The 20,165-nt window shown below is 48.4% G+C and overlaps 1 protein-coding gene across 3 annotated transcripts in view; it reads left to right on the top strand.

Moving 5' to 3' along the window:
- Nucleotides 1-20,165, top strand: part of RGS3 (regulator of G-protein signaling 3) — a 168,929-nt gene that overhangs the window by 81,272 nt on the left and 67,492 nt on the right. For 2 of the 3 annotated variants that reach the window (XM_006865696.1, XM_006865695.1), the window contains exon 10: nt 4,107-4,229. In XM_006865696.1, coding sequence (XP_006865758.1) covers nt 4,107-4,229 — 123 coding nt within the window. Of the gene's footprint in view, nt 1-4,106; nt 4,230-8,749; nt 8,858-20,165 lie in introns of those variants that run through there. The other variant, XM_006865697.1, reaches the window with a different exon arrangement.

Here is a 20,165-nt window from a genome sequence, read left to right as displayed (position 1 = left end):
TAACAGAACGATGGGCAGTTTGAACCCACCCAGAGGCACCTTAGACTGCAGGCTTGGCCACACGCTTCCGAAAGGTCAAAGTCATGAAAACTCTATGGAGCAGTTGTACGCTGCACGTGAGGGGGTGCTGTGAGTCAGAGTTAACTGAGACAGCACACTCTGCCCCAGGCCAGGCCTGGGGTTTAGGACCTCAGTGCATCGGAAGTGTCCTGGGTCCCCTCACATTACAGGGGCCTCCAGTCTCAAGCTGTGGGAGCATTCAGCTCTGCTGTGAGGCAGGCAACATGGGCTTCAACTTGGCCGGAGAAATTCGGTTTTCAAAGGAGATTCTCCACAAGGTACTACAAGGATGGTTCTTGTGGCTTTCAGTAAGTGAGGATAATTACAGCTCTACCTTACAAGGTTGCTGGGAGGAATATCAAGACACCGCTGGTCACCCACCATGTAGGGACTGGTGTGTGAGAAGGCTGTCTCTGTGTTAGGAATCAGGCCCAGCCCACCCAGGGAGCAAGCAAAGCATTCTTGCGTGTTTGTGAGAGAGCCCCACCAGTCTGGAAGTCAGAGCGCTGGGCAGCGGTGCTAGGCAGCTGCTCTGAGGCCCACTGGCCTACACAGTTTCTTCTGAAGTGTTTTGTGCTCTGACGGCTGGCCTCCAGACCCTGGCTTGCAAGGAAGAGCATCCCTACCAGCTAGTGGTGTGGGTGCTTCTGAAGAGACCTCCTCAATATTTGGAGATGAAATTCCTGAAGATTTTCCTAGGGGCTGGGTCTTTTCCTCTGTCGTTCACTGGTGGTTTGACTTCAGGGAGACTCTTAGTCTCTCAGAGCCATATTTCTTTCCCCATCTATAAAATGGGAATAACAGTACATGTCCCCCTGCCCTCCTCTTCACACTCTTCACAGAACTGCCAAGATCAAAATGAGTCAGTGGGTGTCAAAACACTTTTTAAAATGGACATTTAGAGAAAAGGAATCATTACTAAGGTGGAATTTTAGCTTCAGAAAAGAAAAAGAGAAGAAAATTGAAGCTCAGGGAGACTGAGGATTTATCTGAAGTCGGGGAATCTAGGTAGAGACAGAGTTGGGAGGTTCTAGCGGGGCCAGCTTTATGGAGTGATGGCCTTTTCAAGCTGGAAGGTACACTCTTCCCTTCACAGACAAGACAAGACCATGAGCAGAAGGTGCTCTGCTCAGACTCTGCCCTAACACCTGCTCCCTAGGGACTCTTGCTGGTCACGCCCTTCTCTTATCTGGGTGGTGGGCTCTGGGAAGTGGAGGGGACCTGTTGAGTGGTAGCTACAGGATCCCCTCCCCGTATCTACCCAGTTCTCTGAAGCTAAGGGGCAGGGTTTCCTTTCCCCTCCTCTCCTCTCAGGATGTTTTTAGGAAGATCTTCTGATTGCTGTGGGGCAAGGGAGAAATGGCTGACACCCTGCAACACTGAGCCCAGGAAGGGGCCCTGTCCTGAGGATTGGGTTTGGATGACAGAATAGAAACTGTCCCCAAATGTTGCTAGATGATGTTGATAGCCACCCCTAGCCCAGAGCCTTTTCATTTGCTGCTCTTTCTGCCTAGAACAAGTCTCCCCGAGAACTTTCCATAGTGGCTCCTCCTTCAGGTCTCAGCTTGAGTGTCACCTCTTCAGGGAGGGCTTCTCTGGCCACCCAGCTCTAGTAGGACCTCTCCCTTTATCATCTTCATGGCATTTACATAACTTAATTATGTGGTTTATTTGTTGTCTCTGCCCCCAACCTGAAGGCAAGGGCATAGTCGATCTTATTTACCTCTTTATCCTAGTGCCAAGTCCCTGACACACGGCAGGGGACCGATGTATAGTTTTTAAAGGAATGAATTGCTGAGTAATAGCAATAGTTTCTGTCTGTTGAAGCCTGCCGTTGTCCTTATTGCTCCTCTCCCGGTAGCTCTGCTAAGTAGGTGGTGCCTTGATCATTTCTGTTTTACAGGGAGTTTGGGAATACCCTGCAGTCGACAGCTAGGAAAGGGTAGAACCAGGATTTAGACTGTTTAACTGCAAAACGACGAAGACCTGGATAAAACGCTGTCTTTTTTTCTCTGTTCCTTGCCATCCGGCTCTTGACTCCTTGGCTGAGTTCATCTAATCAAAGCCCTGTGGGGTTATAATCAAATTCCAGTAGAGTCAGAAAGCACTTGTAATCTCCTGATCAGAGCCTTGTGATGGTTGATAACCAGTGTTTCAAACCAGTTCTTCTTGGTTCAGTCATGGCCAGTGAGACAAAACTGGAACGGAACCGAATTTATAAAATGTGGGTATACCGAATCAAAACCAGAACAGGAAAAATTATGCGTAGACATTCTGCCAAAACCGTAATCTCCCTCTTGGATGACAAGGGCAGCGTGCATGTCAAAAAGCAACTAAATCTCTTGATTGGTAGAATTGGAAACAATGGTGCCCAGCTCAAAGATGGTGGCCAACTGTGCAGCTTTGGTTGTGTGTTGTGCTCCACAGTCCTGGCGAGAATCCAGTCTCCTGGGTCAGGCTGCTGAAAGGGCTCCCTATGTCTCTTCCATGTCTCCCTCCCATTCTGGGACTCTGACTTGTAATTATTTTCGGTTCTGGCTATCGTTTCAGTTCATTCAAACTAAAAAAAAAAACAAAAAAAAAACAGGTCTGTTCTGATTTCATTTTTTGGCCGTGACTGAACCAATTTGATTTGGTTTGAAGCCCTGTTGATAACACTGGGCACGCTGCTCCACCCACAGCGCTGTCTGACTGCTGTGTGGGGGAGCCCCTGGGTCCCAGCCACTCCCTGAGCTTGTGCTAAATCTAGCCCGGATTTGACCTCAGATCGGAAGCTCTTCCAGGGGTCAGAGTGGCAAGCACAGTGCGAGGCACAGATGAAAAAGGCCTCCAAAGGAGGAGTTTACAATCTACTTGGGGAGACAGCACTTACCAGGGTTAAATAGCCAGAAACAAACCCCCAAACCCACTTCTGTGGAGTCGATTCCGACTCAGCCAGTATCAGATTACCCAATAGGCAAGGTAAGCACGGGCTTACTTGTGTTTAGTTACTAATCTGTAGTGGACAATTTTACGATTTTTCACCACATCAAAGATTCTATTACTAGGCATGGCTGACATCTGACTCTCTCCCAACCGCACAGCATCTTCCTACAGAATCTAAGCCTCTCTTCAAACTGACCCACCTGGACAGGGATGGAGTGCCCAGTGAGCAAGGAAAGCAGCCCAGGCTTCCTTGTGCTTGTCTACTAATAGGTAGTGAGCAGCTTCACACAGGTTTCTTACCTCATTTGTTGGGTGATCAGCCCCAACTCATGGTCGCACAGTAGAATGGAGTCGAACTGCCCCACTGGGCTTCCAAGGCTGTAATCTGTACAGAAGCAGACTGCCACATCTTTGTCCCAAGGGCCACCAGCCTTTCCGTTAGCAGCCGAGTGCTTTAACCACGGCACCACCAGGGCACTTCAAATAGCAAAGTAGGGTTTGAATGGCAGCACTGTCAGAGATGATGCAGAGCTCAACTGAGCTGAGCAGCCATTGAGCAGACACAGATCATGTGTCCGCAATGGAGAGGCTGCAGAGGGCAACATGGCTGTCCACCAAGAGCATCGTAAAGGGACAGAAGAGCAGCTTGGGTCTGGTTGGGATGTGTGTCCGTCCATTCATCTGGTATTGTGTGTCAGCCCTGTGATTAGCTAAGTGTGCTGAAGTAGGGGAGGGGCCCTGGCTCCACAGAGCCACAGCCCAAGGCCTTGGCCCACTGGACTTCCCAGTTTCTGCCTTGTACTGCCTACCCCCGGGAGTGACCTCACCATTGCTGTCCGGTAGCTCTCCACAGGCCTCTACTGTACTGGGAGCCACTGACCTCCCTCCCTTCCCCCAGTCTGTGGGCACAGGCTCACCAGCTGGCCCCCGAAACCAGCCTCCTTGCTCCTCTGGCTGCCTCGATGTCACCAGGGATTTATGTGCATTTGTGGCTTTTAGCTCACTCTCCCTTCCCTGCTGCAGCCTCGCCCGCTGGAGCCCAGGGATGGGCTTAGGCCGGGGAGCCCCCTGAATCAGGGAGCAGCCCTGATCGTCCCTCTCTCTGTTTTCTCTGACGTCAGAAGGCAGAGTGCTTATTCACTTTGGAAGCACACTCGCAGGAGCAGAAGAAGAGAGTGTGCTGGTGTGTGTCTGAGAACATCGCTAAGCAGCAACAGCTGGCAGCGACGCCCCCGGAGAGCAAGGTAAGGTCCTTCCAGTGGCCGCAGCCTGGCCAGCTCTGCTTCTCTTCAGCCAGCCAGGACCCTCAAGCCTCTGAATTGAGCTTGGCGCCAGCCCAAGCCTAACCCTGGATCTGGGAGGGAGTTCTTGGCAAGAAGGCCTGTGCTTGACTATCTCTCCCTCTTGGCCCTTCACTGGGTCTACTGAGTGGGTTTAACATTGCTCTGTAGCTACTGAGCCAAAGTGAGCATGAGCCATCAATTCTCCGCTCAGTTCTCTGAATTGTCTAGAGCACAGCTGAATTTGGGCTGGCCTCCCTGCTTTCTGGCGGTATCACTCATCTACCCTTGGGTAGACAGTGCCCAGGGACAGCATACTGGTGTTTAGCACAGGTCCAACACAGACCTAATCAGGAGGAAGTGCTTGCTGCAGAAGTGCTTACCGTTCAATGCAGACCAGAGCCAAGTGGAGCTGAATATAGACTGCAGGGGCCTAGGGGACCAGCCAGGCTGACTGGCAGCACCAGGGCAGATTAGAGACACCCACAGAGGCTGTTCTGGAATGGGTACCACTCAGCTTGTGTGCCCACCATCTGGTGCCTGGACCACAGACTCACCCTCTGGCACGAGGTGCCAGCCCCAGGCAGTTATACTCCCCCATTTGTGTGTCATTCAGGTCCCCTTTCTTGCTACCAGTGCTGGCCATTTGGGGACTTGGTTGGGCTGGTTGCAAAAGAAGCTGTGATAGCTGCTCTGGTCTGGTGAGACAGTCTGTGTGAAGAAAGTGAGCAACCGTGTATCAGCTCACTGGCCTTCCTCCTGATGCGCCAAGGCAGGGGCAGGACAGGCCTGCTGAGGGCAGGAGGTGGGTGGGGGAGGTCGTAGGGAAGCCTGTCCTGAAGGGGCAGTGGTGGGCAGTCACTCCCCAGTGACTTTCTGAGGGAATAGGAGTCTGAGGACTCTGGGGTGTTAGGGTAAGAAGATGGGTGCAAGAATGACTTTGGTGAGGGAAGACAGTGGGAAAAGCATGGACTTCCAAGTCACTCCATCGATGACTGACAGGGGTTCTTGGTCTGTTTACTACACTGATTTATGTTTTGATGTTCCCACTGGGAATCTGAGGATAATATTCCCTCCCGAAGGGTTGTTGTCAGAATAAAGCAAGATGGTTGGCGTATACAGTTTGAAGCATGGTGCCTGGTACGCAGTAGGTACTCAATGAACCTGCCCCCACCCCACCAGCTGGCTGGTTCCCATCATCAGATTCGTCTGAGCAGACACCTGCCCCTGACGCTGCAGGCCACCTCGTCCCCATCGGCCTTAGGATGGTCACAGTCAGGAGCCTGTCCGTCTTCACGGAGCAGCCCAGCTCCTCAGATGAACTTGGTGCCCCCAGCTTTCTTTCCTTAGACTTTTCCTTCTGCTCTGGGCCTTCTGCTCTGAAATGTGTTGGCCTCAGTTGGCTCAATGCTTTGGGAAATCTCTCCATCTTTGGATGCAGAAGGACAGTTTGAATGACTGAAGGTGGGCTGGGGTCAGAGACAGGCTCTAGGCATGGCTGACTGACTCTTCAAGGGCCCAAAAAGATTGGGGCTGAGCTTTAGGGCCACACGAAGATGTCTGAGCACTCTGGGCAGCAACCATTTAGGCACCTTGTCAAGTCAAATCTCTTTAAATGTGTATTTGATGGAGAAGCTGGGACAACATCAGACTAGCCTGTTGGTCTGAGAATGGGTGCCCCAGACTTGCAGCCTCTAGCTTACAACCATAGTTTGTTAGGCAGGTTCCTTGAGAGTCTCACTGTCTGACTTCCTCTTCCTTGCCTCCAACGTACACACTTAAAAGAGTCTTAGCAATGGACTCCCTCTAATCGCTTAGAGAACACTCCCTAAGAGAAGTTCTGGTAAATATGACTTTGTACAGAGCCATGTAGTTCCAGAAATAGTTTACGCTCATAGTGCCTGGGCCCAGATGGTGGTCTAGCTGGCCCAGCCTGTTCTCCACCTGTGCTCAGCTCCATCAGCTCCTGGCGGTGTTGGGGTGCCTATAGACCTTCGTCCCAGGTCCCTGCTGTCCAGGGGAGAAGAGGGCAGGAAGGGCAAGCACATCTCAGAGACAGGCCTCTTGTGTCTCAGACAAAAAGGGCTCTGCTTGACCTCTTCTCCTTCGGGACTCTTGACTGAGTAGCATACCTTTTTACACCTTTTCTTTGTTCCTTCTGCGGATGCTCCATCTTCTGCTGAACAATGGAAAACATTGCCCAAGCCATCCCTCAGCTCCAGTGCCTCTCTGGGGAAAGTGGAGCTCTAAGGAAGCTTTGAAACTCCCATGCTACCCCATTCCCAACCCTTGGCCCTACCCTTCTCAACAGTGTATTTGCTGACAGCTTGGCATGGGGATTTCTTCAAACATCGGAAGGAATGCAAAGTTCTCCCCAAATTTGCAAAGCATAATAAAGGTGATTTGCTTGTTGGGAAGGACTGAAGGAGTTGAGGAGGATGAACTCAAAGAACAATAGGGAGGCAGGTGTGCCATTACCTGCTTTTGCGGTAGATGACCTTTGGCAATGGCTTCCTGTTGTAACAAACAGTCTCTGTGGTCCAATCTGTGGTCAGGTGGCCTTTCCTATTACTTCAAGCTTTGTGATGATCATAAAAGCCAAAGAAGGGCCTGCACTTGGCCAGGATCCATCAAGGAGCCATACCCTAAAGAGTTCTGTACAACTTTGTTGTTGTTTTTAAGTGCCGTTGAGTCTGTTCTGACCCACAGTGACCCTGCAAAGGGTTTCCAAGGAGCAGCTGGTGAGCTTGAACCATTGACCTTGCAGTTCAAATCAACTTTGCAGTCCAGCGCATTAACCCACAGCACCATACCAGGACTCCTCTGTACAACTTAGCTACCTCTAAAACCTACTGCCTTGAAGAGTCAGGTCTGTTGGGGTAGGAACAAGCATAGGCATTTCTGCTCTGTCTCTGAGCCCTTGCAGTGTGGGGCTCCTAGCTTTGACAGAGGGTGCAGTGAGGCAGGTGGTGGCCAGACTGTAGCGCCTCTTTGGCGGTTCCATTCCCTCCCCCTGCTTGCTCTTAGCTGACCACAGGACGTAGCAGGCTGCTCTGGGCAGGGCTGCATGCTCTTTTTCTTTCTGTAGAAATAAACAACTCACTTCCTCTCTTTTTCCAGCTTCCTCTCCTTCTTCTTCATCAGAACTCTATCCCTTCCCTTGCTTCATTGCCTTTTCTTTTTTGGCCTGGGGGTGATGATTTTAATCTAGAATAACTCAGAAGTGGTCCTACTTCTGGCCATTGAACTTTAAGCTAATAGGAACAGCTTAAACCCAAACCAGAGCTGTTGCTATAGGTCCAATACATGGTGACCCCTGTATGTTACAGAGTAGAATGGCTCCATAGAAATTTCTTGGGTGTAAACTTTATGGAAGAAGATCGCCAGAACTTTCTTTTCTGGTACCATTGGGTGGGGTTGAATGGCCAAACATCATACTAGTAATAGAGAGTAAACCAATTTGTGCTATATTCAACCAAACCTATACAGTAAATGCCTGCTCTGGGCCAGGTTCTAGTTTAGATCATTTGGGGTCACAGGGATGAATGAGACCCATCCCCTGTTCTTAAGGGAATTCCTTCAAATTGGAGAGATGCGGCAAGGACACCAGCGATCTGAGGTCATGCAATACGGGTCCTAGGAGTGGTACAGTGGGGTCTCGCTGAAGCTCTGCTGCGCTCCTACTATGTTCACTGCAACGGATGGGGCCATTGGATCCATCTCAGAAGAGTAGCCCCTAAAACCAGACCCCAGGGTGAGAAGTGACGGCTCAGTGCCGTGGGTGCTGACTCCACGTTAGGACTAGAGAGATGACTCTGTCACACTCTTTACTCAGGTGATCCCAGTTCAGTGGCAGAGACAGACATGCCAACAGATAGTTCATCATATCATCGTAAGTGATATGGGAAGTATAAACGCTGAGCTCAGGAAAAGTAGCTGGAATAGCAAAGGTCTTTGCTGTGTTTTGTGAGGATTGAGCTTATGTAATGTGCTGAGCAAAAACTCTGGTGCACAGGAAACACTCTGTGAACTAGCTACCGTCACCACCACCATCATCACCACCACCATGACCATCACCACCACCATCATCATCACCATCTTCATCACCATCATCATTTGTAAGCGATGTCTATTAGGAAGACTCATTTGGTGGCCTTGCTTATTGAAGCTGAATGCCGCTGCTCCGAGCACATGTAAGATGACCGCTCCATGTTAACTCCTGGTGGCCACCACCTGGATTCCAAGGTCCAGGCAGGGAAACTGAGGCCTCCTGGGTCTGCTCTGGCTGTCAGACTTCTCCCACTCATGACACTGAGGCACATGCCACCTTGTCATCTCCGCTGGGGCCGTTAGAGAGTTATAGAGGGCTGGAGGTGCCAGGGTCTGTCTGGATGCCTTAGAAAGGAGATGAGGCAGGTCCTGGAGTCTGACTGCCAGGGCCTGAGTAGACAGCGAGCTAATTCCAGTTCTGTCTGGTTCCACAGAAACTCCACCCTTACGGCTCTCTCCAGCAGGAGATGGGGCCAGTCAACTCAACCAATGCCACCCAGGATAGAAGCTTTACCTCATCAGGACAGACTCTGATTGGCTGAGCAAACCCAAGGGCGGGACTCTGCTTCTGGCAACTTAACCCTTTCTTGGGCATCCCCTACCACACAGTAATCTCACCTCAACTGGACTCAAAATGGAGGACCAAGATGGTGGGCCCAAGGCCATCTGAAGGGAGTGGCCACAAGGGTGTGTGTGGACTGGCATCTGAAGGACCACCGAGGTGTGAGAGGCCTTGTGGGCATACGCAGACTGGCATTAGACAGTCTTAAAAGGAAAAAACTCAGAATCTTATCCCTTTGAGGAAGAAGGAGGAGCAATGGCAACTGGGCTTCCAAGTGGTTTCAGCATCGGCCTTAGGAGCTGCAGGAGATGTTGGAAGAAGCCATCCGAGGTGGAGAACAACACCAGAATCTGCTGCTGCTGGAAGACATTTCTACTCACGTGTTAATTTTTCATCTGTATTCTGTCAGTCATTCATTCAATAGATGTTTTGGGGACTTCTTAACAACAGCAACAACAACCATAGGATAAGCGTTAGGCTGCAAAGTTGGTTTGAACCACAAGGTTGGCGGTTCAGACTCCCCAGTAGCTTCTTGGAAACCCTATACTGAGTAGCTGTGAGTCAAAAATGAAACGACAGCACTTGACAACAACAGCCTTACGCCCCGCTCTGTGCTAGGAGCTAGAGATACTGTGGGACACAAGATGTACTTGGTCTCTGCCCTCTTCAGGATCTCATTCCTAATAAGGGAGTGAATCATTAAATAAATAACACCAACACACACACATATATGCTTACAAACTGTGATAATCTACAAAGGAAAAGAACAAATTCCTTTCAGAAAGAATATCATCCAGATTGCTGTGTATGTGTTTATGTGGGAGGGGGGGATAAGGCCTGTCAAAGAAGATGATTTTTAGGCTAATACTCTGGTAGTGTAGTGGTTAAGAATCAGGCTGTGAACCTCAAGGTCAGCAGTTCGAAACTATCAGCCGCTCTGCGGGAGAAAGATGAGGCTTTCTACTTCCGTAAAGATTTACACCCTTGGAAACCCTGTACAGGGTCGTTATGGGTCGGAACCGACTCTACAGCACTTAACAACAACAACCTGCAGAGTAGAAAGGAGAAAGGACTTAACCAGTCAAGGACTTTTGGAAGAGTGTTCTAGATAAATGGAACAGCGTGTAAGGAGTACCTGAGTTGGGAAGGAACCTGGAGCACTGGAGGATGGGGCAAGGCCAGTCAGGGTGCCTGAGCTTAGTTAGGAGGAGATGATGGGTGGGCTTTGGCAGTGCATTCTTAGTGATTTCATTCTAGATACAGTGGGAGGCCATTCATTGAAGGCTTTCTAGAAATGAAGCCACAGAGTCTCAGGTACATTTCTAGACTATCAGAGAGCAAATAGGAGAGGCCCCGGTGGGTGTGAAGAGACCAGTTAGAAGGTCCTTTCAGTCCTCCAGGTGAGGGCCAATGGGAGCCTGTCCTGGAGTAGTGACTGGGTTGGGTCTGTGAATGCCCTAGCCCTGGGATACGGAGAAGTCTCTGGAAAGAGAAGAGACGATTCCTTGTCTCCCCGCATTGCCTCGTCCCCCACTGTCTCTTGGTTTCTCAGGGTGTGTTAGTGAGGACTTAGGGCCTTCCTCACAGAGCCCTTTCTTGCTGGAGCCTGGGCTAGGGGCCAGTGCTGAGTTCTGAGATCTGGGACCAGCGGGTGCTCAGCCAAGCCGTGGTGGGAAAGTTCACAGAGCCACAGGCCTCAGCAGGGATTGCCTGTGCTGTCCCTCCATCCTATGTTGAGTAGTCTTGTGGGAAGCTGGTAGACAGGGCTCTGAAGACTGACATGGTTACTTTCTGCAGGATTCCTAAGAGTCAGCGAGTGGGGCTTTGTGTGGCTCCTAAGAGTCAGTGAGTGGGGCATTCTCCGGCTTAGCAACTCTATTGGAGGCTGTCCTGAACAGGCTAAAGGAAGACTGCCCCTCCAAGGGCTAGTGATTGGACACAAGGCACCTCACCTCCAGCTCCAGCTCACCCTGTTTCCCAACTGCCGAGACCCAGAGGGCAGGGAGCCTGAGGCCACAGTCTGAGTGGCATGGTTTGTGCACAAAAGGGTGTCTAGAGGATCAGGGTCTTATTGGGAAGCAGGACCAGAGTCTAGAGACTTGATTCTTTCTTTGTATCTTTACAGAAGAGCTCTTGTACCCTTGTACATTTGTTCAGCAGCTGTGGCCACTTGAACCCCAGATAGTCTGGCCCCCGTGAATCCTCCTCCCAGCCTTGGAAAAATTAGACTTAGCATGTCAGTAGTCTAACAGGGGATGGGATGTATCTGCTTGTGATCAGGCATGAATGCTCCTGCCCCTGAACCGAGGCGAGTGATGCACAACATCTCTGTCAGCCAGGGCCCAGCCCGCGGGGATAATTCTGAGAGGCCAAGCAGCTGAGGCTGCCCAGACAGCAAGCTTCACTTTGGTTTCATTCGATTCCTGTACAAAATGACATGAAGGAGAATGTAAGGCACAGGAGAATTGCCTGTCTGGGAAGGCAGCAAGCTTGTTTCCCTCTACCCACAAGACAGGTATAGAGGGCAGGAGCTCTGGCCACAGAGAAATGGAGACTCTGAACACAGCACTCATTCCTGGAGACAGGACTTGCCTCCCAGCTTATCCCAACGAACCACACAGCTGAGTGGCCGCTCCTGTCAGGACGTCAGCACCTGGTGACTGTGGTGAGCCACAGCACCATTGCTCCTCTGCTTTGCAAATCGATAAAACAATTAATTTGGTTCCATGGGCTTGAGAAGATGAAATACGACCTGGTGGCCACTGGTCTTCAGCATCCCAGTCCATCCCAGCTGTCCGGGATGATGAACACACTATCGAAATTGCATTTGAGAGTCATAATCACGGGAAGCACTGCCCAGCCCCTCCCCACCCCATAAATCACACTAAGGGGCACACAATGGTCTCTTTCCTGATGGGTCAATTGCCTTGGTTTGATGTTTCAGGGCCCAGGAGCTGGGAGGATGGGAGGACAACCATTTATTGTGGAAAGGCCATCTGCGCGCTTTGAATACAAAGCAATCCTTTTAGTGCCCTGCACACCCTCTGATCCCATTTTCATGTTTTCTTGTGCCTTTGAAACTCTGGGTCTTTGAAATGCTCAATCTCTCCCATAAACAGTCTTGCCGGGGCCTCTACTGGCCTGGTTCTCTGGTTCTTTGGGAATTGGGACAACATGAACCTGTTGGAAATAATGATGATTTGTATTTATGTGTGTCTTGTTTCTTATTTCATTCCCTCCCTCCCCCATTAATTCTACCATCAAAGCCCTCATTTCTCACACCTGACACCAAGAGCGTTCTTCAAAGTGAGAGTGTAGGCTTTCACACTGCGGGAGGGTTCCCAACTACGAGGGCCCCAGAGACCTGCATAGGCTTTGGAGATGGCAACTGGGGACCCCGTGTGCTGTCACCCCTAAGCCTCCCAGCATATGTCCCAAGTTATACAGCTAGAAAGAGGCACAAGTAGTCCTGAGGCCAAGACCTTTGAACCCCATTCGTTGCTTTCTCCAGATTGAGAAAGGTTTTCCTTTTATGGATGGAAATAAGAGAAATCAATCATTTCCTCCAGCAAGAAGCAGGAAGGGCATATCCGGCCAGTCAGACGTTGTAGCCCATAAGACTCTAGAAGGACTTGTAGGACAAATAAAATGAGATGTCTTCTTTATCCAGTGGAGCATACATTCCAGAATTCGTTGTACCGAGAGGTGGCATCAGCTGACAATAGCATCACACAAGGTTTGAAGACAGCTGAGTATGAAGGACACAAGTGACCTTCTCAAGACAGTCTCTTAGGGGTGCTAGTATGATCGGATCACATCCCTTCCCCTTTTGAGATACACCCTATGCTTTCTAAGGTCAGAATCCTGAGTTTGGGGTACAGGCAGCAACTGGAATGTTGGCCAAAGGCCAAAAGTGATAGCTTCAGGTTCCCGCCTGGGTGTGCTGAACATGAGCACCCGAGGTCTTTGACTGAGCCCATTTCAGGGTGGGGAGAAACTTGTCCCTGCTGACTTCTCCAGGTTTTGAGTCCAGATTTTGCTAGCTGGCTGATTTTGAATCTCACAACGAAGTGGACAAGTAACTGTGAACCAAATGTACTGGATTTCGGATATTTCCCCCAAAGAAACAAATCCTTCTCTACAAAACTCAATTCTTTTCCAGTCTTTCTCCAGTTCTCCTTCCTCCCTTCCTTTGGCTGCAGGTCTGCTGCAGATAGACTGCCTTCTTCTTGTCCTTGGTCCCAGCTAGCTTGCTTTTCTTTTTCAGTCCTTAATGAAGACAAGATAATGCAGCCTTTCCCTCTCTCCTGTGGCATCTTGATCTGCCCTTCTTCTAAGCCTTACTCTGAATGTTGTTGTTGTTCTCTTGAGTCAGTTCTGACTCCTAGCAACCCTCTATAGGATTTTCAAGGAGCGCCTGGTGGGTTTGAACCACAGCACTTGTGGTTAGCAGTCCAGTGCTTATCCTACAGCATCACATCAGGACTCCTTACTCTGGATAGAGGCCTGCTTAAAACAACGTCAAATCAAATCTTTTGCTGATGAATCAGTTCCGACTCATAGTTGGGAGAGACTAGTGGGTTTGTTTAACCCTCAACCTTTTGGTTAGCAGCCAAATGCTTAACCACTGTGCCGGGGGGTGTGGGTGGAGGGTCCTTTGAATAGGGGCTGCTGTGAAATGCTATTGGGTCGCCTCCAACTCATGGAGTTGGTTCTGACTCATAGCGACCCCGCAATAGGGTTTCCGAGGCTGTAAATCTTTACGGGACTAGAAGACCTCCTCTTTCTTCTGTAGAACGGCTGGTGGTTTCAAACTGCTGGCCTTGAGGTTAGCAGCCTGACTCGTAACCACTATGCTATCAGAGCTCCTAGTGACCCTGTATAGGGTTTCTGAGGACTGGCTGGTAGGTTTGAACTGCCGACATTGCAGTTAGCAGTCTAGTGCTGATCCTACAGTGCAACACATCCTCCTCCAAATTATCCCCAGATGCTTGGTTTAAAGGTAGGGTGATAATACTGGATAACAGTGGGCAAACTCATATTATGAGCCAGGCAGGGTTCCAAGCTTTTTGTCTACAGAATTTTATTGAATCCTCACTTAACTTTATTTGTATTATTATCCCTATTTTCTCTCTTTATGTCTAGATGAGGACCCTGAGTCTTAGAGAAGTTAAGAAACTTGCCCTAAATCACACAGCCAGTGGGTGACTAGGATTGGAAGCCAGGCAGCTGACTCCAGGACATTTCAGCTTTTCCACTGAAACAAGAATGGCTATGAGTTATTGTTAAGTGCTGTCGAGTAGGTTCTGACACATAGCGGACCCTGTGTAGGGTTTCTGAGGAGCAACTGGTGGGTTTGAGGCCATCGACCTTGTAGTCCAGTGTGTTATCCTGCAGCTACGAATGTTATGCATGACTAATATTCACCTTGTACATGTGACACATGTGGATCTTACACAGGAAGAGAGGGGTCCTCATTAGGCACTGTCATAACTGGAACCCAGGCAGCTGGCTCCAGCTATTCTTGATTGCTCAGCTATAGTGCTTTCCTGGAGTCCTGGGGTGGCACTGTAGGGTAAGCACTGGGCTGCTAACCAAAAGGTTGCCAGTTCAAATCCACCAGCTGCTTCTTGGAAACCCTATATAGGATTGCTATGGTTCAGAACCAACTCAACAGCACTTAATAATAACAATAGTGCTTTCCTGTGATCCTGGACAATCCAAGCTGGGAGGTCCTCAAAGACCATTGTGAGAGGCCATTGCCTTCATCATAAAGCTCAGGCTTTATCTTACCTAAGGTTGGCAGTTTGAACCCACTCCATTTTAGAAAGTTGTGGCCGTCTGCTTCTATAAAGATTACAGCCTTGGAAGCCCTAAGGGGCAGTTCTAATCTGTTTTGCAGAATATAATGAGTTGGAATTGACTTGATGGCAACAGGTTTTAAAATTTATCCTAATCACACCTTGGAGTCGTGGTGGGTGCTATAGGACAAGCACTGGACTGTTAACTGCAAAGTCAGAGGTTCAAACCCACCAACCACTCCTTGGAGGCTTCATACAGACAGGGTTGCCATGAGCCAGAACTGATTCCATGGCACTTAACAATGGCTGACTTCACCGAATTATTTCCCTTTTCTAAGCCCACCATGGAGTCTTGGTGTGTGACTGCAGGACAAGCACTGGACTGCTAACTGCAGGATCAGCAGTTCAAACCTACCAGCTGCTCCTCAGAAACCCTATACAAGGTCACTATGAGTTGGAACCGACTTGATGACACACAACAAAAACAAGCCCATCATACACATTCATGTTTGATCTGTGTCTTCTGCCTGATGGTACCTGCCCCTCTTGGCTGTATCTACTTGATGCAGTCCTCCTCAACCTTCATAACTTAGTATCACTGGCACCTCCTGGGGACACCTTTCTCAGGCAGGATCAGAGGGTATTGCTTTCCCCTTAGCATTTTGTTCGTTTCTTAGCACGTTGCGTTAGGCAGGTATATCTTACCTACAAGACTCTGAGCTCCTTGGGAGCAACTGAAGATAATGTTTTGCTTATCCTTCATTCTCTTATTGCCTGGACCTTAATAGTGGCTCAGTACATGGTGTAGAATTGCATTTGGGTCTCCAGTTCAACCCTTTCTTTCATGGTGTAGAATCTAGAGAAGGAAACTAGACTCAGAAAGGGAAAGTGATCTGTCCAGGGTTATGGGGCAAGTTAATGTCAGATATGGAGTTAGAACTCCAGTCTCCTGATCCCTGGCTCAGAGCTTTTCCTGTTATACCCCAGCTCTTTGGAGACCCTGGTTTATTAAGCAGTCTGACCAGATTCACTTTATGGTCATGGTTACTACTCTATTCCCAGGCTGACTCTTGGGCATTCTTGGAGGGGAAGAAGGCCTGATCAGAACAATTCCTATGGGTCCCTCCCTGAGGTCTCCTCTGCACTGAGCCCCTCTCCCTCAGAAAACCAGAACAGGATTCTGAAGATCTTGATTCAAATCCTGATTTTTCTGGGAACTCAATTCACTGTGTGACCTTGGACAACTTATTTCACCTCTCTGATCATTAGCTCTTTACCATTAAAAATGAGGGAGTTGAATTAGATAACCTCCAGAAGTCATCTGATTCCCAAATATTAGGGGATAAAAATAAATATCAAGTAGTTACTCAGCTCAGAAAGGACAGAGAGCCCTGACCTAGGGCGGCAAGAAGTGACTTAGGCTCTTATCATAGCCTTTGCCTCAAGACACATGTGAGATTTCACTGAGTCAGTTCTGTGAGTGATATCAGAGGGGAAAGTGGGTAGAGGTCAAACTCCCTGGACCCTAACAAGCATTTCAGTCTTCACATTGCGTATATGTGTATGGAATATGCACATTTTGTACCCGGATGATAGTAATCATGCATACATAACACATATGTGCACTTATGGGCCTTATATAGGAAGGGGTCCTCATAAATAACAAAATTATAAGCACTGCCCACTCTCCACCCAGAAACACCGCCTTTCTGGATTCCTCTGGGAAGCCAACACAGAGAGCTTTCTAACCCAGTATCTTCTGACATGCCTCCTTCCTTTATGCTCAGGTAATTGAACATACACTAGCACCTTCTCTTATTTGAACTTTATGTACATATGTGCATATGTATGCTTTTTAACTTTTGCAACAGTTGGCTTATGACAGCTAATTTTCAAGTGGAATTTGTGGTCGTCAACAAACAGTACCTTTAGTTTCTAGTGTGGTTAGAAGTCTACGTCAGACTCTTCCCCAGAAATTACCATGGCCATTCTCAATACTTTTAACATATATCTTCTTTTGCTCAAACAACACCTTTCTTCTAGAAAGGTGCCTTTTAAATGTTAGCACTTTTCCCTTTGTGCTAAGTTCTACTATTGGCTCAGAGCCTTTTCTGTTTCACCTCAGCAATAAATATAGTTTCCTGCAGTTTCTCCTTGATGGAAGAGTGTTATGGGTTAAGTAGGTTAGCCTAGGAAGCTGACCGCCATCTGGAGGACAGTTTTCAATGGGAAAACACATTCTGAGACCCATAATCAACTCTTAGATGGACTCATAACACACACCTACCAACAGAGAATAGACAGTGTTCTTTTTATGAGTGACTAGAATTTTGGTAGGAGCGTAGACTCTTTAAAAGTGAAGCTGAATGGGACACCTCATACTAGATCGATTGATTGACAAGCTGATTTGTAGCAACAAAGACCAAGAGAGAGGCAAAAACTTGGCCAATGGGTACAACATAGTCAATTCTAGAGCACAAACTAGGCCCCACCTCCTGACTCATAGCTCGGTGCCTCTCTGTCAGGGACGTTTCAAGACTATGCCAGTTTGGGGGTGGAGGGAATGTGCTCGCACCATCTCACCCACAGCCCACTGTGTTGTTGTCAGGAAGTGTAAGCCCCAACACAGACTGTAATGGAAATAGTGAGAAGTCAGGCCAGCTAATGGTGGGAAGAGGTTGTCTAGTCGGCTGACTTGTCTATTCATTCCTGGTGCATTTCTGCTGGAGCAGAATGAATGGCGCTGCTGTGTTTTACCTGGAGCTCTGAGATGCCAGGACTGGTGGAGACGCTCCCTGTGGTTTGTCCTAAAAATAGCAGTGGGAACAGAGCTGAGGGGAAGAGGAGGGGGCTCCTTCAGGAGCTGGGTGGGGATGCCTCACCTCCTTCCTCTTCCTGCCGGGCCCATGTGAGGAAGCCCCACAGATTCACAGAAGCAGACATCTGGCAGGGTCCCTGGAGCCATTAGCACCCACACCCTCTCCTCAAACAGACAAGACCCAGAGGGAGAAGTGACTGACCAGTGATCACTGAGCCCCTGGAGAAGGTCCAGGTGGCCAGGCCATTTTCCTCCTGCTGTTTCAGGAGGGTGGATGCCGGCCCCGTGAGGTTTTCTCTCACTGCTTCTGGGTGCACGCAGGGCCTGGGAACTCCTGGAGCCGGATGTGGTCCAGCTTCCTGAGAGTCGCCCGGCAGGCGAGGAGTCCCCAGCCAGTTTGCCCTGAGCCCTGACCTCGACCAGCTGGCGTTCCAGTGCCACACCTTCCCCAGGCTGGTGTCCCTGCCCTTGCTGACCTGTCATTCTGTCGCCCCCTGGGTAGTGCAGGATTTTGCAGGGAGGGAGGACAAGAACTGGCATGGAATTGGCCTGCAGGTTAGAGGGTCTCATGTCTCGGCCCTTTCTCTGCCTTTCCCCAGGAACAAGCAGAGCCAACTAAGGCAAGACTGGAGCTGCGAAGTAGGCAGATCCACATTCCAATTCTAGTCCCGCCTTTCACTAACTGGCATCACCAGTGCCTACCCAGCATGGGTAACATGAAGCAAGGACATCTGTTTCACTGGGTTATTGCAAGGGTTAAAGGCAATGGTTGTGTGCAAAGTGCCCATTGTAATGCCTGGCTCATAGTACATACTCTGTTGTTGTTGTTATTGATTCCGACTCATAGTCGCCCTGTATAGGATTTCTGAGGAGCTGGTGGGTTTGAACTGCTGATCTAGTGGTTCAGTTCTGAAACTACAGCGCCCCCCAGGAGTCCAGGTACTCAGTAATGATTACTATCATCATGACATCAAGTGGTGAGCACATGCTTCATCTTTTACTGCAGTCCCCTTATTTGGGAGCTTCCACCTGTGGGGAGCATGGCAGGATTTTGCTTTTTCTTTTGTTGCGCTGTTGTTGCAAAAGTAATTCCAGTTTTATTGTGAAGAAAACATTTCATGTAGATAAACCAGGGGAAGAAAATGATGTTCATTCTTAATCCCAGCACCCAGAGATAGTTGGTCACTGTTCACATTTGGGGGCATTTCTGGTATGAATAAAAAAGGACATTTATTTATACACATGTATATTTTGTTTGCAAATTAAGATTTCTGATGTACACAATTTTTTAACCTTCTATTTTCCCTTTTAACCATGTAGTGTAGCAGCGTTTCCATGTCAATAAATATTCTTCTACAACATCATCTTTAGTGCCTGAAGAGTATATTATTGTGTAGCTGAAACACGCTTTATTTTAAATAACTGAGAAGGAGCCCTGGTGCCACAGTGGGTTAAACATTTAGATTGTTTCTAAGTTTTTATTGTTGAACCAAACTGGGATAAAAATACTTGTCAGTGTGTCTTTGTGTCTCCAGCATTCACTGAACTTCTATAATGGGTATGTGTGGCCATCAACAAATACTTGGTAGATGAATGGACATTTTGTTAGAATAAGTTCCTGGTAGTAGAATTGCTGGGTTAAGGGATATACACTTAAAAGGGTCTTAACACCTATTACTAAATTGTCAGAAAAGCTGCAGCAATTTATAAGCCCACATTAGGGTGATCAAATCCTCACAGTTTACCTGGGACTTTAGCATTGAATGTCCTGTGTCCCAGGAAACCCCTCAGTGTGTTGAACAAACACATGGTTTGAGTAAGAGAATGCCTATTTCCCTATACTCTCACCAACACCTTGTATTTAAAAAATATTTAACAGGTTCATTTCTTATGTGTTATTGTTGTTAAGTGCCATCAAATTGGTTCTGACAGTGACCTTGTATAAGGTTTTCAAGGAGCGGCTGATGAGTTTCAGCTGCCAACCTTGCAGGTCAAACTGATCTTGGGGTCCAGTGCTTATCTTACAACTCCATAATACCAAGACTCATTTCTTCTATAGAGATATTAAAAGATAATGGGGTTTTTCCATGGACTTTTTGTGTTATTTCTTGTAGATTTTTCTTAGTTTTCATGTTTGCTTGTTCTGCTTGGAAGTTCATTTTCATGGTAAGTTGTGAAATATTAACTTTCTTTGGGGTTACCTTATAGTCTATTAACTTTTCTCTCCATTTAAGACAATTTATTGTATCATGTAATCTACCTGACCTCCTCACCACCTGCATCTCTGTTCCTACATTTTTCCCTTCTTTGACATTGATATTATTTTGATCTTCGGTTGACCTCCCAGCCCCTTTGAATTCATTGTTGTAGATTTGTTGTGTTCTGGACTCTGCTATCCGTCGTCTGAGTTTCAGGTGGTGTTGCCACGCCTGTCAATCTCTGGTTGTTGTCTGTTCTTGTTGGTTTTCTGTCCAAAGAGATCCCTTAAGGATGTTTTGAAGCTGATGGATTGGCTTTGACAAAACCTCTTAGCTTCTGTTTATCCTGGAGTGTTTTGATTGCACCATTGTATTTGATACATTGACAGAGAACTTCCAGAGGTTCAAGCTGGATTCAGAAGAGGCCGTGGAACGAGAGATATCATTGCTGATGTCCGATGGATCTTGGCT

The sequence above is a fragment of the Chrysochloris asiatica genome, unplaced genomic scaffold (genome assembly GCF_000296735.1).
Source record: "Chrysochloris asiatica unplaced genomic scaffold, ChrAsi1.0 scaffold00081, whole genome shotgun sequence".
Taxonomy (NCBI): Eukaryota; Metazoa; Chordata; class Mammalia; order Afrosoricida; family Chrysochloridae; genus Chrysochloris; species Chrysochloris asiatica.
This window is presented reverse-complemented; position numbering and strand designations above follow the sequence as displayed.